At 47.9% G+C, this 18,094-nt stretch overlaps 1 protein-coding gene and 1 long non-coding RNA gene across 3 annotated transcripts in view; one reads left to right on the forward strand and one right to left on the reverse strand.

Moving 5' to 3' along the window:
• The window catches only part of LOC100700370 (nucleolar protein 4-like), a 76,344-nt gene that overhangs the window by 42,345 nt on the left and 15,905 nt on the right, over positions 1-18,094 (reverse strand). Inside the window, exons 1-2 of one of the 2 annotated variants that reach the window (XM_025901635.1) lie at positions 4,153-4,608; positions 3,367-3,520 (exon numbers count right to left, since the gene is read on the reverse strand). In XM_025901635.1, coding sequence (XP_025757420.1) covers positions 3,367-3,520; positions 4,153-4,173 — 175 coding nt within the window. In that variant the 5' untranslated portion in view covers positions 4,174-4,608. Of the gene's footprint in view, positions 1-3,366; positions 3,521-4,152; positions 4,609-18,094 lie in introns of those variants that run through there. The other variant, XM_019349909.2, reaches the window with a different exon arrangement.
• On the forward strand, positions 969-17,066 carry LOC102080684 (uncharacterized). The gene is made up of 3 exons (XR_003215498.1): positions 969-1,905; positions 11,426-11,566; positions 13,541-17,066. It is a non-coding gene; the product is annotated as an uncharacterized LOC102080684 (long non-coding RNA).

The raw sequence follows: 18,094 nt of genomic DNA on the forward strand, positions 1-18,094 counted from the left end.
GGAGCCCAGGCTCTGGACCTCAGTCAGCACCACCGTCCTAACAGAGCCCACAATCACCAACATTCATGATTAATTCATACAACACACAACGAATGACGTGTTCTTTAAACACACGCCTGCGTTTGTACTCAGGGTCTCATGTTTGTTGGTTTCATCAGGACATCCTGCTGCTGGTTTCTTTAAACCCAGTCACCCACCAACCATGACTGAGTCTTTATTCAGTGAGAAATGGTACACAGACAGTCTTCTGATTATTAGTAGCTTATTTCAGACTCTTTGTTAATCTGATGCTGGCCACTCACACTCCTCTAACCTCCTGCTGAGATACCGCACGTGCTCGCTGGCTGCTTTGTGCAACCGTCTGTCGACGCTCGTTTTTCCTGAACCCGTCGCTCGGCCTTGGCGGCAGGTGTCAAACCGTCAGTCTGAGGCTATGTCCACACGTACACGGGTATTTTTGAAAACGGAGATTTTCCGTTTTCGTTTTAAAAAATAATCCCGTCCACACGTAAAGGCAGAAATGAAGGAAAACGCTGCTAGGAACATGCCAAAGCAGCAGGTGGCGCTATATTCCTAACCGTGTAGAAATGTTGGCCAATCAGAAGTCTAGGAGCCTCGGTGGGAAATAGTAAACAAAGATGGGGCATAGAAGCAGAACCGAGTCGTATGTGTGGAGGGACAGTAACTGTGTGTGTATATGTAAGCATTTAAACACTGCAGAGAGGACAATTAACAGTAACAGTATTGTAGAAATTCATTTCATCGAAACAACAACGTGGCGCACACTGTGACGTCAAAAAAGGCGCACACCTTTGACGCTGCGTTTTCTCCGTTTTTCTCGTCCACACGTAAATGCAAAAACGGAGTTTTAGAAAATATCCACCCTGGCCGGAGTTTTTAGAAATCTCCGTTTTCACTGACCGAAAACGCCGTTTACGTGTGGACGAAAGGTGCAAACGCATAGAAAAATCTGCGTTTTCAAAAATACCCGGGTACGTGTGGACATAGCCTGAACCAATCGCCAAAGCTCTCCCCCTCAGCTGTAAAGCCAAGCGGAGGAGAAAAGAAGCCAAGGTGGTGCTCAGAAGCTTTTAAAGGTGATTTACTGGCTGCTCCTGAACACGGCGGGCGGACCGTCTGTGCAGAAACGAGCTGACGGCCGCTGAGGAAACGCCCACCTGATATTAACACGGCGAGTTGGATCAAGCACAAGCTGTTCGGCTGCAGCTCCTCGCTGTCAGAGGGAAGAGCCGCTGCTGAGCGCCAACGCCGCTCGCAGTAACACGAGTTTAAACTAGTTCCGCTTTGACTTTAAGGAGCAGCTCCATGAGAGTGCAGAAGCAGCAGGAGCCATGACCAGCGCTGCTCTTAGACACCTTTACAGGGCGCCGGGGGCGGGGCCGTGATAATAATTGCACAGCTCTCCTGACGGTAAACTGACGGGCAGCACACAGAGGGGCCCTCGCAGTGACGTGAAAGAGGATCAGGATTTCTTCATTTTTAAAGAAGACGGCGATCGGAGGCCACAGGAAGTAATCACGCCCGTCTGAGCGTGTCGGAGATTCCTGGTGTGGATTAGAGGCCAGGAGGGGCTTTCTGCCCGCTTCCCTCTTGGATCGGACTCTAACCGAGCAGGAAGCCACTTCACCCTCCCCTCTGAGTGCTGTGGCATTTGGACGCCTACGCCGCGGCTCTGGCGTCTATGCGAGGTGCAGGCGGCACACTGACCTTTGAATAACAAGGCCCTATACACTCCGCCACCTACTGAAGGCTCACAGCTCGCCGCCTCCGGCTGGCTCTCTCCCACAATGCAATGCTCTCCAACCAGTCCCACCACCAGCACCACAGACACAGGCGAAACACGGACTGTAGCGCTGATGATGCTTCCACCTGCACACCTGATTGGTTGGTGGATTTTATTTTATTATGACATCACGCATTAAACAATATGCTAACAGCTAACCTGAGCAGAACTCCAAAGAAGCATGGAGCCCACAGGGACAATATACTACTGTTGTATATACCACAGAGCAGGGGTGTCAAACATAAGGCCCAGGGACCATTATCGGCCTGGCACTGGATGTCTTTAAAGTGAAGAAGAGAATAAATTTAGACTGTAAAATAAAGACCTCCCATCTATGCCACACGCAATAATCATGGAGGGAGCAAATAAATACAGAAATAGATGCACAGCAAAACAGAAATCGGTCCACTAAAGATCAAAGTGTGTTCGAGCTAAAACATCTCAGTTTACACAAAGTTTAGTTTATTTTGATGTTATAAATGATTAATGTTTAGAAGAAGCCATGATTAATAATCTCACACTGTCCAAAAACATGTTTCCTCCTGCAGAAAGGAGGAGGAGCAGCAAGGAGGCCAGGCTGATGAAGATCAGCCACCCTCCTCACATCAGACTCAGTGTTCAGTGCTGTGTATTGATGAGCTGTGCGCACGCACACACACACACACACACACACACACACACACAGGGTTGCAGGTAATTGCTGTATTCTTGCATTAGGAGAAGTGTGCGCTCCTCTCAGCAGGACGCCTGCCAGCAGGAGGACATATTAAAGAGGAGTAATGAAGGAGGACAGGTGAAGGTGGGACAGATGTATCAGTGACATCACTCGCAGTACCTACACCAAGACTGAAAGCAGACGGAGCCGAGGCATCAGGCTGCTCCGTCACACCGAGGACGAAGCGTTCACGTTGTTTCTAATGAATAAAGTTCCTGTTTGGTTCCAGTCTGAAGTCTGAGGACGTCAGCGTGTTAGTTTGGCATGGCCCGAACAAAAAGCTGAATGTTTGCCGACTTCCACCTGAAGATTTTACAGCAGCTCTGAAAACTACACAATCATCTTCAGGAGGTGGAAGAAGGTGTTATTTGGTCAGTCAGGTGGGCGTAGCTCAAAGTGATGTCAGAACAACTGCACAGGTGTAAGTGGATCATGTGACTGCCACACTGGCTTCAAACACACCAATCATAACCAACCTCTAAAACATCCAAACCCTCGACCAGCGCTCGTTTCCTCGTTAGGACGGCCACCCTGTGGAAAGTTTCCTGTTTCCTATCACTCAGCAGCAGACGGCGCCGGCTCACCGCCGTCACACGAGGTGACGCAGGAGAGGCGAGATGTTTCAGAGCAGCACATTATCTGGTGTGACCTCCTGAACCCGCTGCAGGGATTAATGGCAGTGAACACAACAGGAGCTTTTCTCTCTGATCACCATCTGCTCTATGCACACATGCATGTTTCAGACAATCTGCACGCCTTCAAAGGAAACCTCCACACGTCATCTCCACAAACGCAGCGCCATTTTGGCCGCGCGGCAGCACTCGGGCGGGCGTAATGCCGCTCTTACCATCATCCTCTTTGCTGTGGGCGTTCTGCGGACTGTGGCGCATCCTCTCTCCGCGGCTCGATGGGCTCAGGTCTGACGCTGCTCCCAGATCGGCTGCTAGCCACGTGGGCTCGCTCATCTCGGCCTCCTCCTCGCTGCTCACTGAACTGTCATCCTGAGAAACACAGACACAGAGCACAGTCACACATCCAGCCTCAGCCAGTCACGTTCGTAACCCAAGCACAGCTACATGTAGTGATGCATGCACCGCTGCAAACGAGGCTTTGGTGTAAAGTACTGCTGGCATTTACAGAGACGGGAAGATTTAAGAATACACAGGAGATGTCTTTATCAGCAGCATCAGCGGCGTCGATGCATCGGTTTATCAGCCTTACAAAAAAAACTATAATACTGAAGCTATAAAAAGTAAAAATCTGGAATAATAAAATCTGAAGTAATCCAACTGTGGGAACGAAGGAAAAACTAAACTTCCACCCGTCTGTGTTCTGGCTCTCTCCCAAAGCAGCTTTGCATGAGTCACAGTTTGAAATAATCCTTCTTTATCTCACACTGAGCCCCCCTGCAGCTGCTCACTTCATCCTCTGTCTGAAACAAGCTGATTTAGCCCCTCCTCCTCCAAGACAACTTTCTTCCGTTTGACTGCCCCTCACAAAGCGAGTGGGTGGGGCTTCTATCCCCTCTCTGTGGGGACCAACCACCCCACGTTTATTGCGGGGTGGTTGGTTCATGCTTCATGACGAACCGAACTCTGTGACTAAACGACACGCGTCACTTCTGCAGCCTCACTTTAAATTGACACCACATCATCAGAGAAACTGAAGGTGAGGTCAGGAATGAGCAGGCAGGTTTCTGTCCATCTCCACACTGACAAACACTCTTTGCGTCTTCTGTAACGCAGCGTCTCACAGCAGATGAACATCTGGAAACAAAAGGATGAAAGATGGAAATAGACGATCACAGACGTTTCGTCTCAGCCGACGATTCATCGTTAATGACACAAACCAATCTAAAGATTTATTAAAGAAAAACGAGAAGCAGCCTCCAAGCAGGACGCGTGTCACGAGTCACATCTGTGCTCTCCACGAACACACAGGCCTTGCCAACGAGTTGCTCCGCCTCCTTCCTGATAACCCACAGCGCTCTGCATGCCTGTTTAAAGTCACCTGGATGAATCAAACTGTGTTTACCTGCTGTTGGAAACCGTTTTTAATCTCTTTATTTGCCTCTTTGTCGATGTCAGCATCCGTGGGATCCACCATGACACCCGCCCCGTGGTTCAACCCAAACATCAGAGCAAACAGCGAGCAGGAGGCGAGAGAGAGACGCCAAATCAAACACAACACGAGCAGCTGTACCTACAGGCCTCGCCGGCGGCACGAGCGACACGCCGATGTTTCTCTGAGCTGCCTTTCTTCCACCTCAAATACTCAAATACTCCTCGGCTCAGGCGGAGAACGCTTGGCAACACAGCCGATCTCATTAAACTATTATTAATATTATAATCCTGCTTATTCTGATTTTTGGGCCATAGAGCATGTGTTTGGACATTAATTAAAGTGAAGTTGTTGTTTAAAATTGGTCTCCACTCGACTTTTCCCACAAAGCAACAGTCACAGATCAAAATAATCCTCCTTTATCTGATCCTTGGTACAGACCCTCAGCTCCTCCCCCTCCGACCACGAGCTGCGGGGCTAAAGAATGAGATCACGTATACGAGCAGCAGAAATGAGTGTCCGGGTCAGCCTTCGAGCTCGGCCACTCAGGAGGAACTCATCCACACTGAAGGGAGGCAGCTGAGATGTTTCCAGGTTATGAACACCTCGGGGGAGGTGTGTCTGTGTGGTGACGTCTCGCTCTGAGGCGTTTCTACCCACTCTCACAAATGCTTTCACACTCCGAGCCCGACATGAAAGTCATGGGATCCAAACAGCGAGCGTGTGTACACAGCGCTACGTTATGTGAGGCGGTTCGAGTCTCGTTATATTTTAATGGGATGATTATTAGCTTCGCCTGTCAGCAGCGATGCTGCTCCTGACTGTGTCCCAGCCATCAAACACATGTGCAAAGCTGTAATCAGCATCTCAGGATGCATAATTAGATCTCGAGTACGACGACCGCCTTTTCTTGTTACGCACATATTCAAGGAGACGACAGACAAGAAGCCAAGAAGGTTGATGTTCTACAAAGTGAGGTGAGGAGCAGAGACCTCAGAAACATCCCAGTGACGTCAAAACTCGGAGCAGGAACACGAAGCATAATCCAACAGCAAACATAAAATGTTGAGCTAATAACAAGACAGCAGAACACGAATGAAGTAAAGCCAACGACACAGATGCAAACGCACAAACACGGGTTGTTCCTGGGTGCTGCTAAAATGTAGACGCATTCATATAAATGTAGTTTTTATATCTGCATTGATTCACGTGATGCGGTTAGCATCAACTGCTCTGAAGCCGTTTCCCACAGAAGGCAGGTCGGGGTGCAGGCAGAGTTTAAACTGAGATGTTTAGATCTAAGGAATCAATCACAGCTGCTTCACACGGAAAATGAAAAAGCTTTCACGCACTCAGGATGAATGAAGCAAAAAGGGCTTCAATAAATATTAGTGGGCTTGTATTTAATATTCACCTGAGTGGAAATGAAACTTTAAGAGGTCACGGTGCTCTCCTCGCTCACAGAGCCACTGTTGATAAGATGATGAGGGCCAAGAAGCAGTGCTGAGCACAGCGGTGAGCGTGTATCTGGGCTTTTGGAGCTAAAGTGCATCCAGTTTGGCTGATGCACTTTGTGCTGCTGCTGCTGCATAATGAAATAAAACCGTGAAACACTGCAGGGGAATCCACAGTTTCCAATTAAAGACGCAGTCTGTGCGACCGCTGCAGCTCCTGCATGAGTCTGTGTGGCAGCACTGACCCACATCTGTCTGTTAAAGACGGCTCTCGGAGGAGGAGTTTCCCCGGGCTCGTCGTGCTGGATTAGCATCCTCGCCGCAGATGCCACAACTGCACGCGCTCACTGGAAGCAGCCCAGCTACTCAGAGAGAGGAAAGTCCCTGCACGCCGCTAACACGTGCTGAAAATACAAGGTGGTGTGTTAAAGACCAGAGGCTCGCTCTGCTGATGTCACTGAGCTCTCAGGTGACTGACAGTTCAGCTCCTCCCACAGGACGTTTATACACGTCCAGCTTTCCTGAGGATCTGGGCGATGTGCGCAGACAGGAAGTTGTCTCTGACTCTCTGTGTGCCATCTGCCAGCAAGCAGCAAAAGAATGAGGCCAGTATGAAAGCCCCCAAACCTGCAGTTCCTCTGACAGCCAGCAGGGGCAGCACTGAGTCAGTCCCATAGACTTCCATGTTCAATGTTTACAGCCTGATACACAAACTGTTTCTATACATCATTTCGCCCCTTCACCTGTACGAGAGCAGAATGCTAACATGACTTACCTGCTGACATTATAAGGGGCGTGGCCTCTGTGGTGACACAGGTAGCTGGTAGGCTAAGCTGGAGCTGCGGACCGTGTTTGTGCTGTTGGAGCCTTTTGGAGCATTTTAATGACATCATGTGACCAATAATATGACTGCTGTGAGGTCACTGTACTAACAGAGCGCCCAAGAAGGCGGAGCTCCAGTTTGGGGGGTGTGGTGGTCAAAAGGCAATGTGAAGGGGACCAAATGGGAAAAAACAACCACACGAGCCTTCAATTGTTTTCAAAGCTTTGAATATATTTTCTCTTTTTTGTGGTACAGAGGTTTTGTCATGCTCACCAGCAACACATCTAGAAATAACTAACCTGAGCCTCTCAACAAACCCCTCCTTAAATAGATGCTGGTCATACCATCACCAATAAAATGTAAAAAGGTCTTCCCACCCCAACACAGCCCAACTACAAAAACCTATACAGTGAAACATTGCAGTTATTTTGACACACCTCACAAACATCTGATTACAAAACACCCCCAGCTAAACAATATCCCAACTAACTAAATCAAATCAAACTGAAAATTCAACCCACTACCCCCTCAGCTCTCATCAGATGGTTCAACCCACTATGAGTGGGTGATTGGAAAACTCCTTTCAGGTGAACATCATTAGGCCATAATCATGTGTGCACTCCATGACTAAGGCCTTCAGGAAGTTGACTTCAAGGGAGAGAGAGAGAGAGAGAGAGAGAGAGAGAGAGAGAGAGAGAGAGAGAGAGGGGTTAATGGACTTCAAAACAAAAGCATAACAAAATCAAAACTTCTTATCAGACACTGAGTGCGTACATCACTTAGTGAGGGAGATGCTCCCCAGCACCCTCACATTTCTCCCCCCCTACACCAGGCTCGCCAACACAGTTGCGAGACAAAAAGTCAGCCACTTTATTCTGCCTTCCCGGTCGATATTGGATGATAAACCGGTATGGTTGTAGAGACAGGAACCAGCGTGTGATCCGGCTGTTTGTGTCCTTCATCCGCTCCAACCACTGCAACGCCTTATGATCTGTCTCCAAGACGAACTCCCTCCCGAGCAGGTAATACTTCAGAGTGTCAATAGCCCACTTCACGGCCAAACACTCCAACTCTACTGCTGAATACCGGGTCTCCCTTGGAAACAGTTTTCTGCTAATAAAGGCCACTGGTCTCTGGTTCTCTCCCACGCCCTGCAACAGGACAGCTCCAATTCCTCGATTAGAAGCATCAGTTTGTACCGTAAAAGGCAAGTCAAAGTTGGGACTCTGAAGCACAGGTTCACAACACAGGGCCTCCTTCAAATCTTTAAAGGCCTTCTCTTGCTCCTCTCCTTGCTGCTTGAAATGTTTCCACCAGCTGAGCAGCTTCTTGCGCTGACTTTGGACCCCTTTCTTTCACCCACACCTGGAGTTCTGGAGTCTCCAACCTGCTCCTTGGTTTTCTTTTCTGGTTGGATCCATTTGCCATACAGGTCTTTCAGATGATTATAAAACTCTTTCGGACTTTCGCCGGGCCGGATGTCAGGGTCTCGGAACCGCTGTCGATACACCTCTTCATTAATGTCATACTTTGGAAAAATTGCCTCCTTAACCTTTTGGTAATCCCCAGTGTCCTCTGCTGCCATGGCCACATAAGCTGCTTGAGCTCTTCCTGACAGGTAAGGAACCAGCCTCACCGACCACTCCACTTCAGGCCACTGATACGCCACCGCCAGCCTCTCAAAGGTTATCAAGTACTGCTCAATGTCATCGCCCATCTCCAGTTTTGGTATCACTGCTTTCCCCCAGCTCCGACCTTCTTGGTCTCTCGGAACACTTGGCGGGCTCACCATTTCTCTCACTTGCTCCTGGGGCTGTCCTGCTGCACTTTGTTGCTGCTCCAACTCATCTCGAAGGTTATTCATTTGGATCTGCATCTGGCGCCATCTTTGATCTTGCTTTATTGATTCCTTCTCCCACCTGTCACTCATGTCCCGCTGGAAGCGTACACACTGTTGTAGCAGGCCCGCAATAGAATCCAAATCTGTAGTCTCGGGATGCAGCTGCTCCTCCCGAGGCTTCAAGATCCGGGGCACTCCCCCTACAGCGCCCTCCTCCAGGCAGTCCTCTGCCACCTCCATCTTCTGAGCTCTGGCTTGCGCTTTCGGACCCATATTGCAGCTATTAATATGGTCCACCTCCACTAACCAAGCGCCACATCCCACTTCTGACACCAAAATGTGGCGGTCGAAAGGCAATGTGAAGGGGACCATATGGGAAAAAACAACCACACGAGCCTTCAATTGTTTTCAAAGCTTTGAATATATTTTCTCTTTTTTGTGGTACAGAGGTTTTGTCATGCTCACCAGCAACACATCTAGAAATAACTAACCTGAGCCTCTCAACAAACCCCTCCTTAAATAGATGCTGGTCATACCATCACCAATAAAATGTAAAAAGGTCTTCCCACCCCGACACAGCCCAACTACAAAAACCTATACAGTGAAACATTGCAGTTATTTTGACACACCTCACAAACATCTGATTACAAAACACCCCCAGCTAAACAATATCCCAACTAACTAAATCAAATCAAACTGAAAATTCAACCCACTACCCCCTCAGCTCTCATCAGATGGTTCAACCCACTATGAGTGGGTGATTGGAAAACTCCTTTCAGGTGAACATCTTTAGGCCATAATCATGTGTGCACTCCATGACTAAGGCCTTCAGGAAGTTGACTTCAAGGGAGAGAGAGAGAGAGAGCGAGAGCGAGAGCGAGAGAGAGAGAGGTTAATGGACTTCAAAACAAAAGCATAACAAAATCAAAACTTCTTATCAGACACTGTGAGTGCGTACATCACTTAGTGAGGGAGATGCTCCCCAGCACCCTCACAGGGGGACAGTGAGGTTTTTTGGAGGTCACAGAGCACTAACGAGCAGGTAGAAGTGTCTCATTCAAATATGCTCACTGCTGGAAACTAAAAACGCTGAGTGCAGAAAATCTGTAGCCTTCATAAAGCCTGACTGAAGAACGCTGATGAAGTTGAGACGAGGATCACGATGTCCGTGAAAAAGAAACCAAGCAGCAGTCGTTTCTCAGAGCTGGTTGAACATGGAGGACATCATCCTTTATGGATTAAAGATGGAACAATCACAGTGCGGCAAATCCAACAAAATCATGGAAGTAAAAATCCGTGTTCTGTGTGAGGGCTACAACTCCTGCCTTTGGCTGAAGGTCGTGATCCTGCATCTATGACATCAGCAGCCTAAAGCTAAGTTTTTGTTGTTGTTGCTCACACTGGAAATCACTATTAACAGGACATGTTTGTATATGTATACATGTTTACTGACAGGTTTATAAAAACTGGCAGAATCCACAGAGGTGGAGCAAGTACGTGTATTTATGAAACGTGATGATATTATAGGGAAAATAACGTATCATTTAACCTTTAATTGGATTATTGATTAATGCCAAATGTGTTGGTGTATGCTCAGGTAAGGAAAACTTTACCTGGCTGTTTGAAACATGATGACATGTGAGTATCAGAGCTGCACTTTGTTGGGCATCATCTCAGTGAGACTTTCTAACCCGAACTGCTTCTTCGCTTTGTGTGTGCGTTGTTTATTAATGTTCTCAGTAATGAGACGCCCTCATTTCCATACAAATGAACTCGAGCGCTCCTGGTTGATAGATTAACACTGAAACAGGGTTTGGAGCCATCGCACAAACTCAATAACACACTTTAATCTCTGCGTCCATGCTCTGACCAACATCTGCCTTTACTTCTGTCTGCTTTTTAACAAATCTGTCATATTTACTACGTTAACATTAAACAGATCAGACGTTTATGGTCCGAGTGTCTCAATGCTAACGTCACCAACCCACTGACTCCCAGCAAAACACCAACTCACACACAGCCCGACACTCCACAGAAGCTAAGAGCTAAAGAGGCTTCACACAGGGTTTAGACAGAGAGCAAGGTACAGTTAGCCATCTAGCTGCCAAGTTAGACAGGTAGCAATTTGTCCACATTAGCATAGAAGCTAGCTAAAATTAGCCACTGGAGACCTGACTCACGGAGGGCCGTTCATTCACTATCATTTGTCTAGCTAATGTTAGCTAATAGTAGCAAGCCTGCTAACTGTTTTCTTACATAGATAAAAAGACACTCAAGTCAAATTTGGTCAAACACTTTTTTCCACCACATCATATAATGTCACATTCATTTCATATGCTAGCCTTAGCCTGCTTATTACACTACAGCAGGTAAGCTAACACATGTAGCTAACATTAGCTGTTTGACCCACAAGAGTAACTGCGTCAGCCTCATTAAGACCTTCAAATTATAGAGAATTGTTTGCTTTTCAGGATCAGATCCGACCCTGAACTTTGTTTTATGGCTAACTGGTTAATGACCAACATGGATGAGCTACAAACCATCCCACACAGAAAAAAGCGATAATGGAGACGGTCGGCTAAAATGTTCAGAAAAACCAAACTGAGCCCAGACTCAACATGACGATGATGACGAGGAGGACTGAAGATTATGAGAGGTGTAAAAACAGTATAGTGCACCTCAGATGAATAATTAACAGCCTCCTTTCTCTATTGTCTATTTTTAACAGGAAAGGAGAGAAGTGAGAGAAGCAGCGAAAACCTCAACTTCCACCAAAGAACAACGGAGGCGGCTTACAGAAACTGAGGAAGAGGAGGAGGAAGCATGATTGCCCCACAGCTTGCTTGTGCAAGCACACCTGTGGTTTAAAGTAAGGATGTGAACTAAAAACTGACTAACACGTCCCATCAGAAACACCCCCATGGGTCGTTACAGACGGCAGGAAACGAGATTAGCTGCGAGTAACGGAAAAGGAGGAGAAAGTGGAGAGGAAGGACGTGAGCTTTGGAAAAAAGCAGGAGGAGAACGAGAGGAGATTAAAACGAGATGTTTCAGAGAGGAGAGTGGCTGAAGCTGTGAAGCAGGAGAGGATGAGGAGGGAGAGAGGAGCATGTGAAGGTTTGAAAGAAGAGGGAGCAGCGGGTGGTGAGGAGGAGCAAATGAGGAAGATCATTTGTGGTGTAAATCATTCGGGTTTCTCGACCCACAGCCCTCCCTCGTCCCTGCAGAGATCAGTTAGTGGAAAATAAATTCAACAGGAAATGCATCCTGAAGACATTTCCTCCTGTAAACCAAGCCGAGCGTCCAGCTGTCGCGTAGCAACCGTGCTGCTTCTCATCCGTTTCTCTCCGTGTGCTCGTCCCAACAATGCTAACGACATCTTTGTGTCTACACGAAGGGAACAGTGACGGCAGCGTACGACACAACCTCTGCAGAACGCAGCAGGTCAGCCAATCAGCCTCGATTTTACACCAAACCAGCATTTAAGACCCATTTTAAACAGATTCTTCACTCTTCTCTTATCCTGAGGCTGTGAGGCCTTCTTCTACATCGTCAGGGCTGCCACGGTAACCATCAGGATGTTCTGCTGTTTTACATTTTTAATGACATTTCTGTGTTGGGTCGACCTGCAGCTGTTAAAATGAGCGAGAGGATCGTGGGAAAAGCAGGAAACTGCTGAGACTTTGTTGACAGCTGACCTGTCACCTGTTCAGGTCACCTGCTGCACTTTGTGTTCGTGCTGATGGTTTCAGGTTTGGCGTTTAGACCAACATTAGCCTGAGTATCAAGAAGGCCCTGTAACAGCATCTTTTCCTGTTCTTCTTCTTCTGTGGTATTTGTGACTAGTTGAATTGACTTTTTTTTATTAACGACTCTTTTTGTTCCAGCATTACAGACCAAACAAATGATCTCACTATTCCCGTTCCTCCACCTCGGAGGAAGCAAACATTCCTCACACTAGGCTCCTCGGGACAGCGGGTGTCTGAACTACAAGTTCCAGAAGAAAAACTACAAAATCTCACTTGACCGCCACGATGTTCCAGCAGGTCACATGATGGAGCCCATGTTATAAACTGGATCTCTGTGCTTCCCTTCAGGGTCCTGACTCTCTTTTGTCCACTCCCTCCCTGAACTCTGGAAACCATCACTGACAGCAGCATGCTTCACTGTGGGAGTAAAATTAGAAACCAGAGCTGTACCATCCACACATTATTGTGTGTGTAGAAGTGTTCAGATGGCTGGTTTTCGTGTGTGCGTTTCCAGAACAGAACAGCCGGATCTGCTCCGAAGCCTTTGCTAAGCTAATCGAGTTAGCCGCCGGACAAACGGAAGGAAAGGTCTCGTTCTGTCGGAGCTCATCTCCTCTGTTCCCAGCACATCCCTGCTTTCAGGAATCTCTGTCTTCCCAAACATTTGGCCCTTTCAGACAGACACGAAGACGGATGCAGGTTTTATTTAGAAACCTAACGAGAATCAGCGCAGACGCTTATTACTGCTGCACTCTGTGGCTGTGCTGAGGTTTCATGTACCAAATGATCATTAGCCAGTCAGCAACACACAGCAGAAACGACGATGCATGTTACATTTATATTACATATAAATAAGTAATTATAGTTTACGATGATAGTAGTTGGGAAAACTGGAAGGTTCGGGTGTGACGATCTGATTGGACAGTTAAGGTTAAAGACAACGGCTGGTCTGGGGTCTGAGCCGTGCTCACATGTGCTGCTGCACCAGGAGAGCACCAAGCTGTTCCAAAAACACCATTATGTCCATTAAAGGTGTTTAAACAGGAGTGTTGTAGCTCCAGCTCCACCTGATAATGACTGTGCTGTGATTTTAGCTATGATGACCTCATCAAACGCCTTGCCGCTCACTCACCGAGGACACATAGAGAAGATGTACTCGTAAACTGACCCTCCACGTTAGACCTGACGGTCTTTCACCTGGATGTCACCTGCAGCAGGAACCTCCTGACAGTCGGAGCTGCTGAAGCCGGCTGCCAGCATCCATCACCCACTCGCACCCAACGGCCGAGCGTACGGGGAACAGCAGGGCGCATCGTAAATCAGCCGCCGTGGGAATGTTTACATTACACTTCAATAATCTAATAAACCTGATGATTTCATAAAGGCTGGTTTCATTAACTGACATTAACCTAAGACTGTAAACTGAGCTTAGACAAACACCTGGTTATCCTAAATTAGAGATTAATGTCTCAGTGTGTACTCTGACAAACTGATAAGGTCTGTGGAGGCCCTGAGGGCACACGCGTGTCTCATCGGGCACACTGTTCCTGAGCAGCAGCCGCCATCAGCCCGTTAAAGCCAAACGTGTACGGCTCACTTCAAACAGCACGTTTCACGGTTAAGGAAACAGACGGAGCTTCCTGCATCACAGACAGTGTTTATCCGACACAGGCTCACTCACAGCAAACCACAAAACATGGAAACCAGAGCGACCAGAGAGCAGCGTGCACAGTGGGTGTGGCCACCTGAACTACCAATGGGAATGAAGGTTACCTGACACGTGACACAGCGGTAAACACAGAGGGTTAACCATGTGGTGATGCAGCGCCTCTGATTACTATGCTGTTACTCAGTCACACTTTTCACTGAATGGCTGCTCCCTGTAAACAGAAGGTTTGAGCAGCAGGTGGGCGTGGCTTCTGTGCCCAACTCAGTAAATCTGCTCGTATTAACCAATCAAAGCACTTTGTTACTACGAGCTACGTTCACACGCACAAGGCCGACCTGATCGGGTCTATGTGACATCACAGAGATCCACGAGCTGAAAAAACTGATAATCTGAGTGTTGAGGGACTAACACCGACCGTGTTAACACGAACACCCTCCACTGGAACAGACACGTGACAATAACATCTGGATAACAAGCGCACATCTGTTTTTAATGAAAACTGAATCATTCAAATATTCCACACACATTTGCGTCGCTGTGCTCCTGTTCAACGATCCACGCCTGCCCCGAGGCCTGACACAGGCGGCTAAAAAACACACTTAATTAAAAGAAGCATGTCTTCATTGGAGGATCTCAGAGGTGGAGGACTTGAGCTTATTAATTCAGGTAGTGGGCAGCTTATGTAACAGAAAGTCGGGACGATAAGTCGACTGTTTGGCTGCGCCAACATCGCGAGGGGGCAGCCATCAAAGTTCCTGAACCATATTTTAATGCAGCTTCATTATCAGGAAGACAGAGAACAGGAGCGTTTGTGATGAAGCGGCGGATCGTTTCCTGTCTGACGCTGGAAACACAGACAGGAACTGATGGAGAATCATTGGATTACTGTGAGGCGCTGACCCAGCTCGTGACCCGAGGAGACCAGGGTCACTTTAAGAAACCACGCCTACCTGAGAGTCACTCACCAAACACTCTTCATCATTTTATTATTCATGTGGATGAAAACGTCTCTCGTAGTGAATTCATTCAAACAGTTCAGTTGTTTCGTAACATCAAGGAAAAAAAGTTTGTTTTCCAAATAAAATAATTATTCAGCATGTAATCAGATTACATAATTAAACAGTATCATCCCTGGATGCTCTCAAACAACTGCAGTAAGAAACCGTTATCCTTAACCTCGAAGGAGAGGTCAGAGGTCAAATGGCTCCTTGTCAGTTTTCCACCAGTAAATGATGACGTTGACCTCGGTGGATGGAAGTCGGAGACGGACGGACAGAGGGTTCGGGTCGTGAAGAACTCCGCCTCACCTCGGCTACTGAGCTCTGGACCATGCAAGAAGGCGGAGCTCCGGGTTTGGTGCACAGTGAGATTCTAGGATTTTGATTGGATGTTACTGGGCACGCCCTCGTCCAAACTTCTGGAAACAAAATGTGTGGATGTGGAGTCTAAACAGTTCTAAACCTACTGTGATGATTGTAAACGATGTTAAATGTGTCAAACACAAAAAGAGCTGCTGCACATTTTATTTTGAAAGGAGTCATGGCTTGTTCCTGTCACTGCACATCATGTTTGGTACACAAACTGTGCCTCTCTCCTGGCGGAGCGCCCGACATGAAATTCATTAAGAAAATCAATTAAGGTGGACGTCTCTCGCCTCATACGGAGGGGTGGAGGGGCGGAGGAGGCGGTGCGCCTCGTTCTTTGTTCTCTTTGTTTTAGAGGCTGCGGTGCTGCAGAGCCGGACCTTCAAGCCTCTTAAATTGGCACCCCTCCACCCCCCTCTCATGTAGCTCCCACTATTTCTGCCTCCCTCCCCCATCCCTCCCCCATTCCCTTCACCCATCTCCTCCTGCTGCCCCATTCTGCCGGCTCCTCCTCCATCAACCCTCCGTTACCACCTCCCCACCTCCACAGATCTCACATGTTTTCATCCTGCCCCCACCCCCTCCCCCTCGCTGTCATGTTTGTGGTTTCCATGGAAACCGATGTCTGTTCTAATGATGCTGATTTGATAAAATTCTGATTCCATAAATAGATTTTAAGAAACAAGCCTGAAACTACTGGTCACCATCACCACCATCATCACCATCACCACAGGGATCTTCACTCTTCACTTTATGAGCATGTGCAGCACGACACAGAAGACTGAGTGACCCGAGTGGTTACACCACCTCAGTTTGGTTTTTGACGATACTGTTCATTAACAGAAACATCTAAACGTGCTGAACTTTAAAACACGTGCCCGTTTTATCCAATCTACGAGTGACGGAGCAGCTGTATTTTCCCTGGTTTTCTACTGACTGAGTCAACGTCTCCTCCAGCGTGAACATACAGGAAGTGGCTCACTGTGGGCGAGGACAAAGAAAGAGCGTGTCTGTTGGAACACCAGAAGATTTGATTTTAGTCTTACTTCCTAATTATTTCAATCAAGTGTTTCTGCATAAAATCTTCCAAATATTCCACATCTGCTAACCAGATGTTTGCTCAGACAGAAGCACGGAAAGAAAAAAGCCCGTGTGATGACTTCATGCTAACTGCTGTTGATCATTGTGGTACGGAGCCACCAGTTTGTCTAGATTTTGGTTTTAATCATGTGAACATACTGTAATCCATTTCTGACATAAAGGAAAAAAATAGAATCATTAAAAAACAAATCCTTTAATTTAGTAGCTACAACCGCTCCACTTTGGACATGGCTGATTAAACTGTTCTCATTAATCCTAATGGATGGGTGGATGATGGGTGGATGGGTGGGTGATGATGGATGGATGGATGGATGGATGGATGGATGAGTGATGATGGTTGGATGGGTGGATGGATGAGTGATGATGGTTGGATGGATGTTGATGGGTAGATGGACGGATAGGTGGATGATGGATGGATGATGATGGGTGGAGCATTCTGAGCATCAGTCTCTCCTGGTGAGTTTACGGGCTCGTTCGCCTTATCAGACTCACAGATGATTGACAGGTCGCTGCAGGAGTGTGGAGTGTCATCAGTCATCATGCACGGCTTCAAACACCATGACGGTCATGATGAAAACACTCAGCTTCAGACGCCATGACCCAGCAGGTGACGTCATAATGGCCGCGTCCTTCAGGAGGGAAGTCTCAGCTTTGGCAGAGGTGTGCATGTCCCAGACCATTACCAAGGTGCCCAAACTCAGCAGAGAACCGTAACACATCCAACCCGTCGGTTTTAGTCAGAATAGCAGGAGAACATTGCGCCTGCAGCAGGATAAATGAAACCCACTCAGACACAAAGAGCTCGGCTCCGTTTGTGTGCTGAAAGCTGCTTTCAGTGAGTCATTGTCTGGACTGAGCGGTCGCAGTGAAAATCAGTTCACTGTGAAGAGGCCGCGGTGCTGAAGGTGGACGGCAGCGTCACCGTAATCACAGCAGACATCTCACTGCCTCCTGCGCCCGAGCAAAGGAAGCAACGCCTGACCGCCGAAGAGGGGCATACAGGAAGTGACGGGAGCCATGTTTAAACGTCCGTGGGACGGACACGTGGCGGAAAAAACGACCGATGCTCAGCATCCAGTCCAGCAGCATCCCAAGATCGATGAGGGCCGGAGGGAAGAGGATCATCTCTGAACAGAGGGAAGGGGAAGATATTGATAAGATGCATCACACACACACACACACACACACACACACACACACACAAGCAGGGTGCAGGCCGGGCAGCTTCACTGCAGAATATCGATCGCTCAGAAAACCAGCCCTGAGGAGGAGGTGTGTGTCTGTGTGTGTGTCTGTGTGTGCTCATGAACATGTACACACTGTAATGAAGCAGAGGTAGCACAGAGGCAGTGCATGTCTGTCTGCTTCCTGTCCGCCTGTCTGTCAGGTTATAAAACCCTCGCACAGTGTGCAGCACAGATGCAGTGCAGGGATAATCGATGAGCTGCTGCTGACCTTCGCTGAGTTCAGGAGGATGACCGTGGTGATGGTTTCAGTCTGCCGTTATTCTACTG

The sequence above is a fragment of the Oreochromis niloticus genome, linkage group LG20 (genome assembly GCF_001858045.2).
Source record: "Oreochromis niloticus isolate F11D_XX linkage group LG20, O_niloticus_UMD_NMBU, whole genome shotgun sequence".
Lineage (NCBI taxonomy): Eukaryota > Metazoa > Chordata > Actinopteri > Cichliformes > Cichlidae > Oreochromis > Oreochromis niloticus.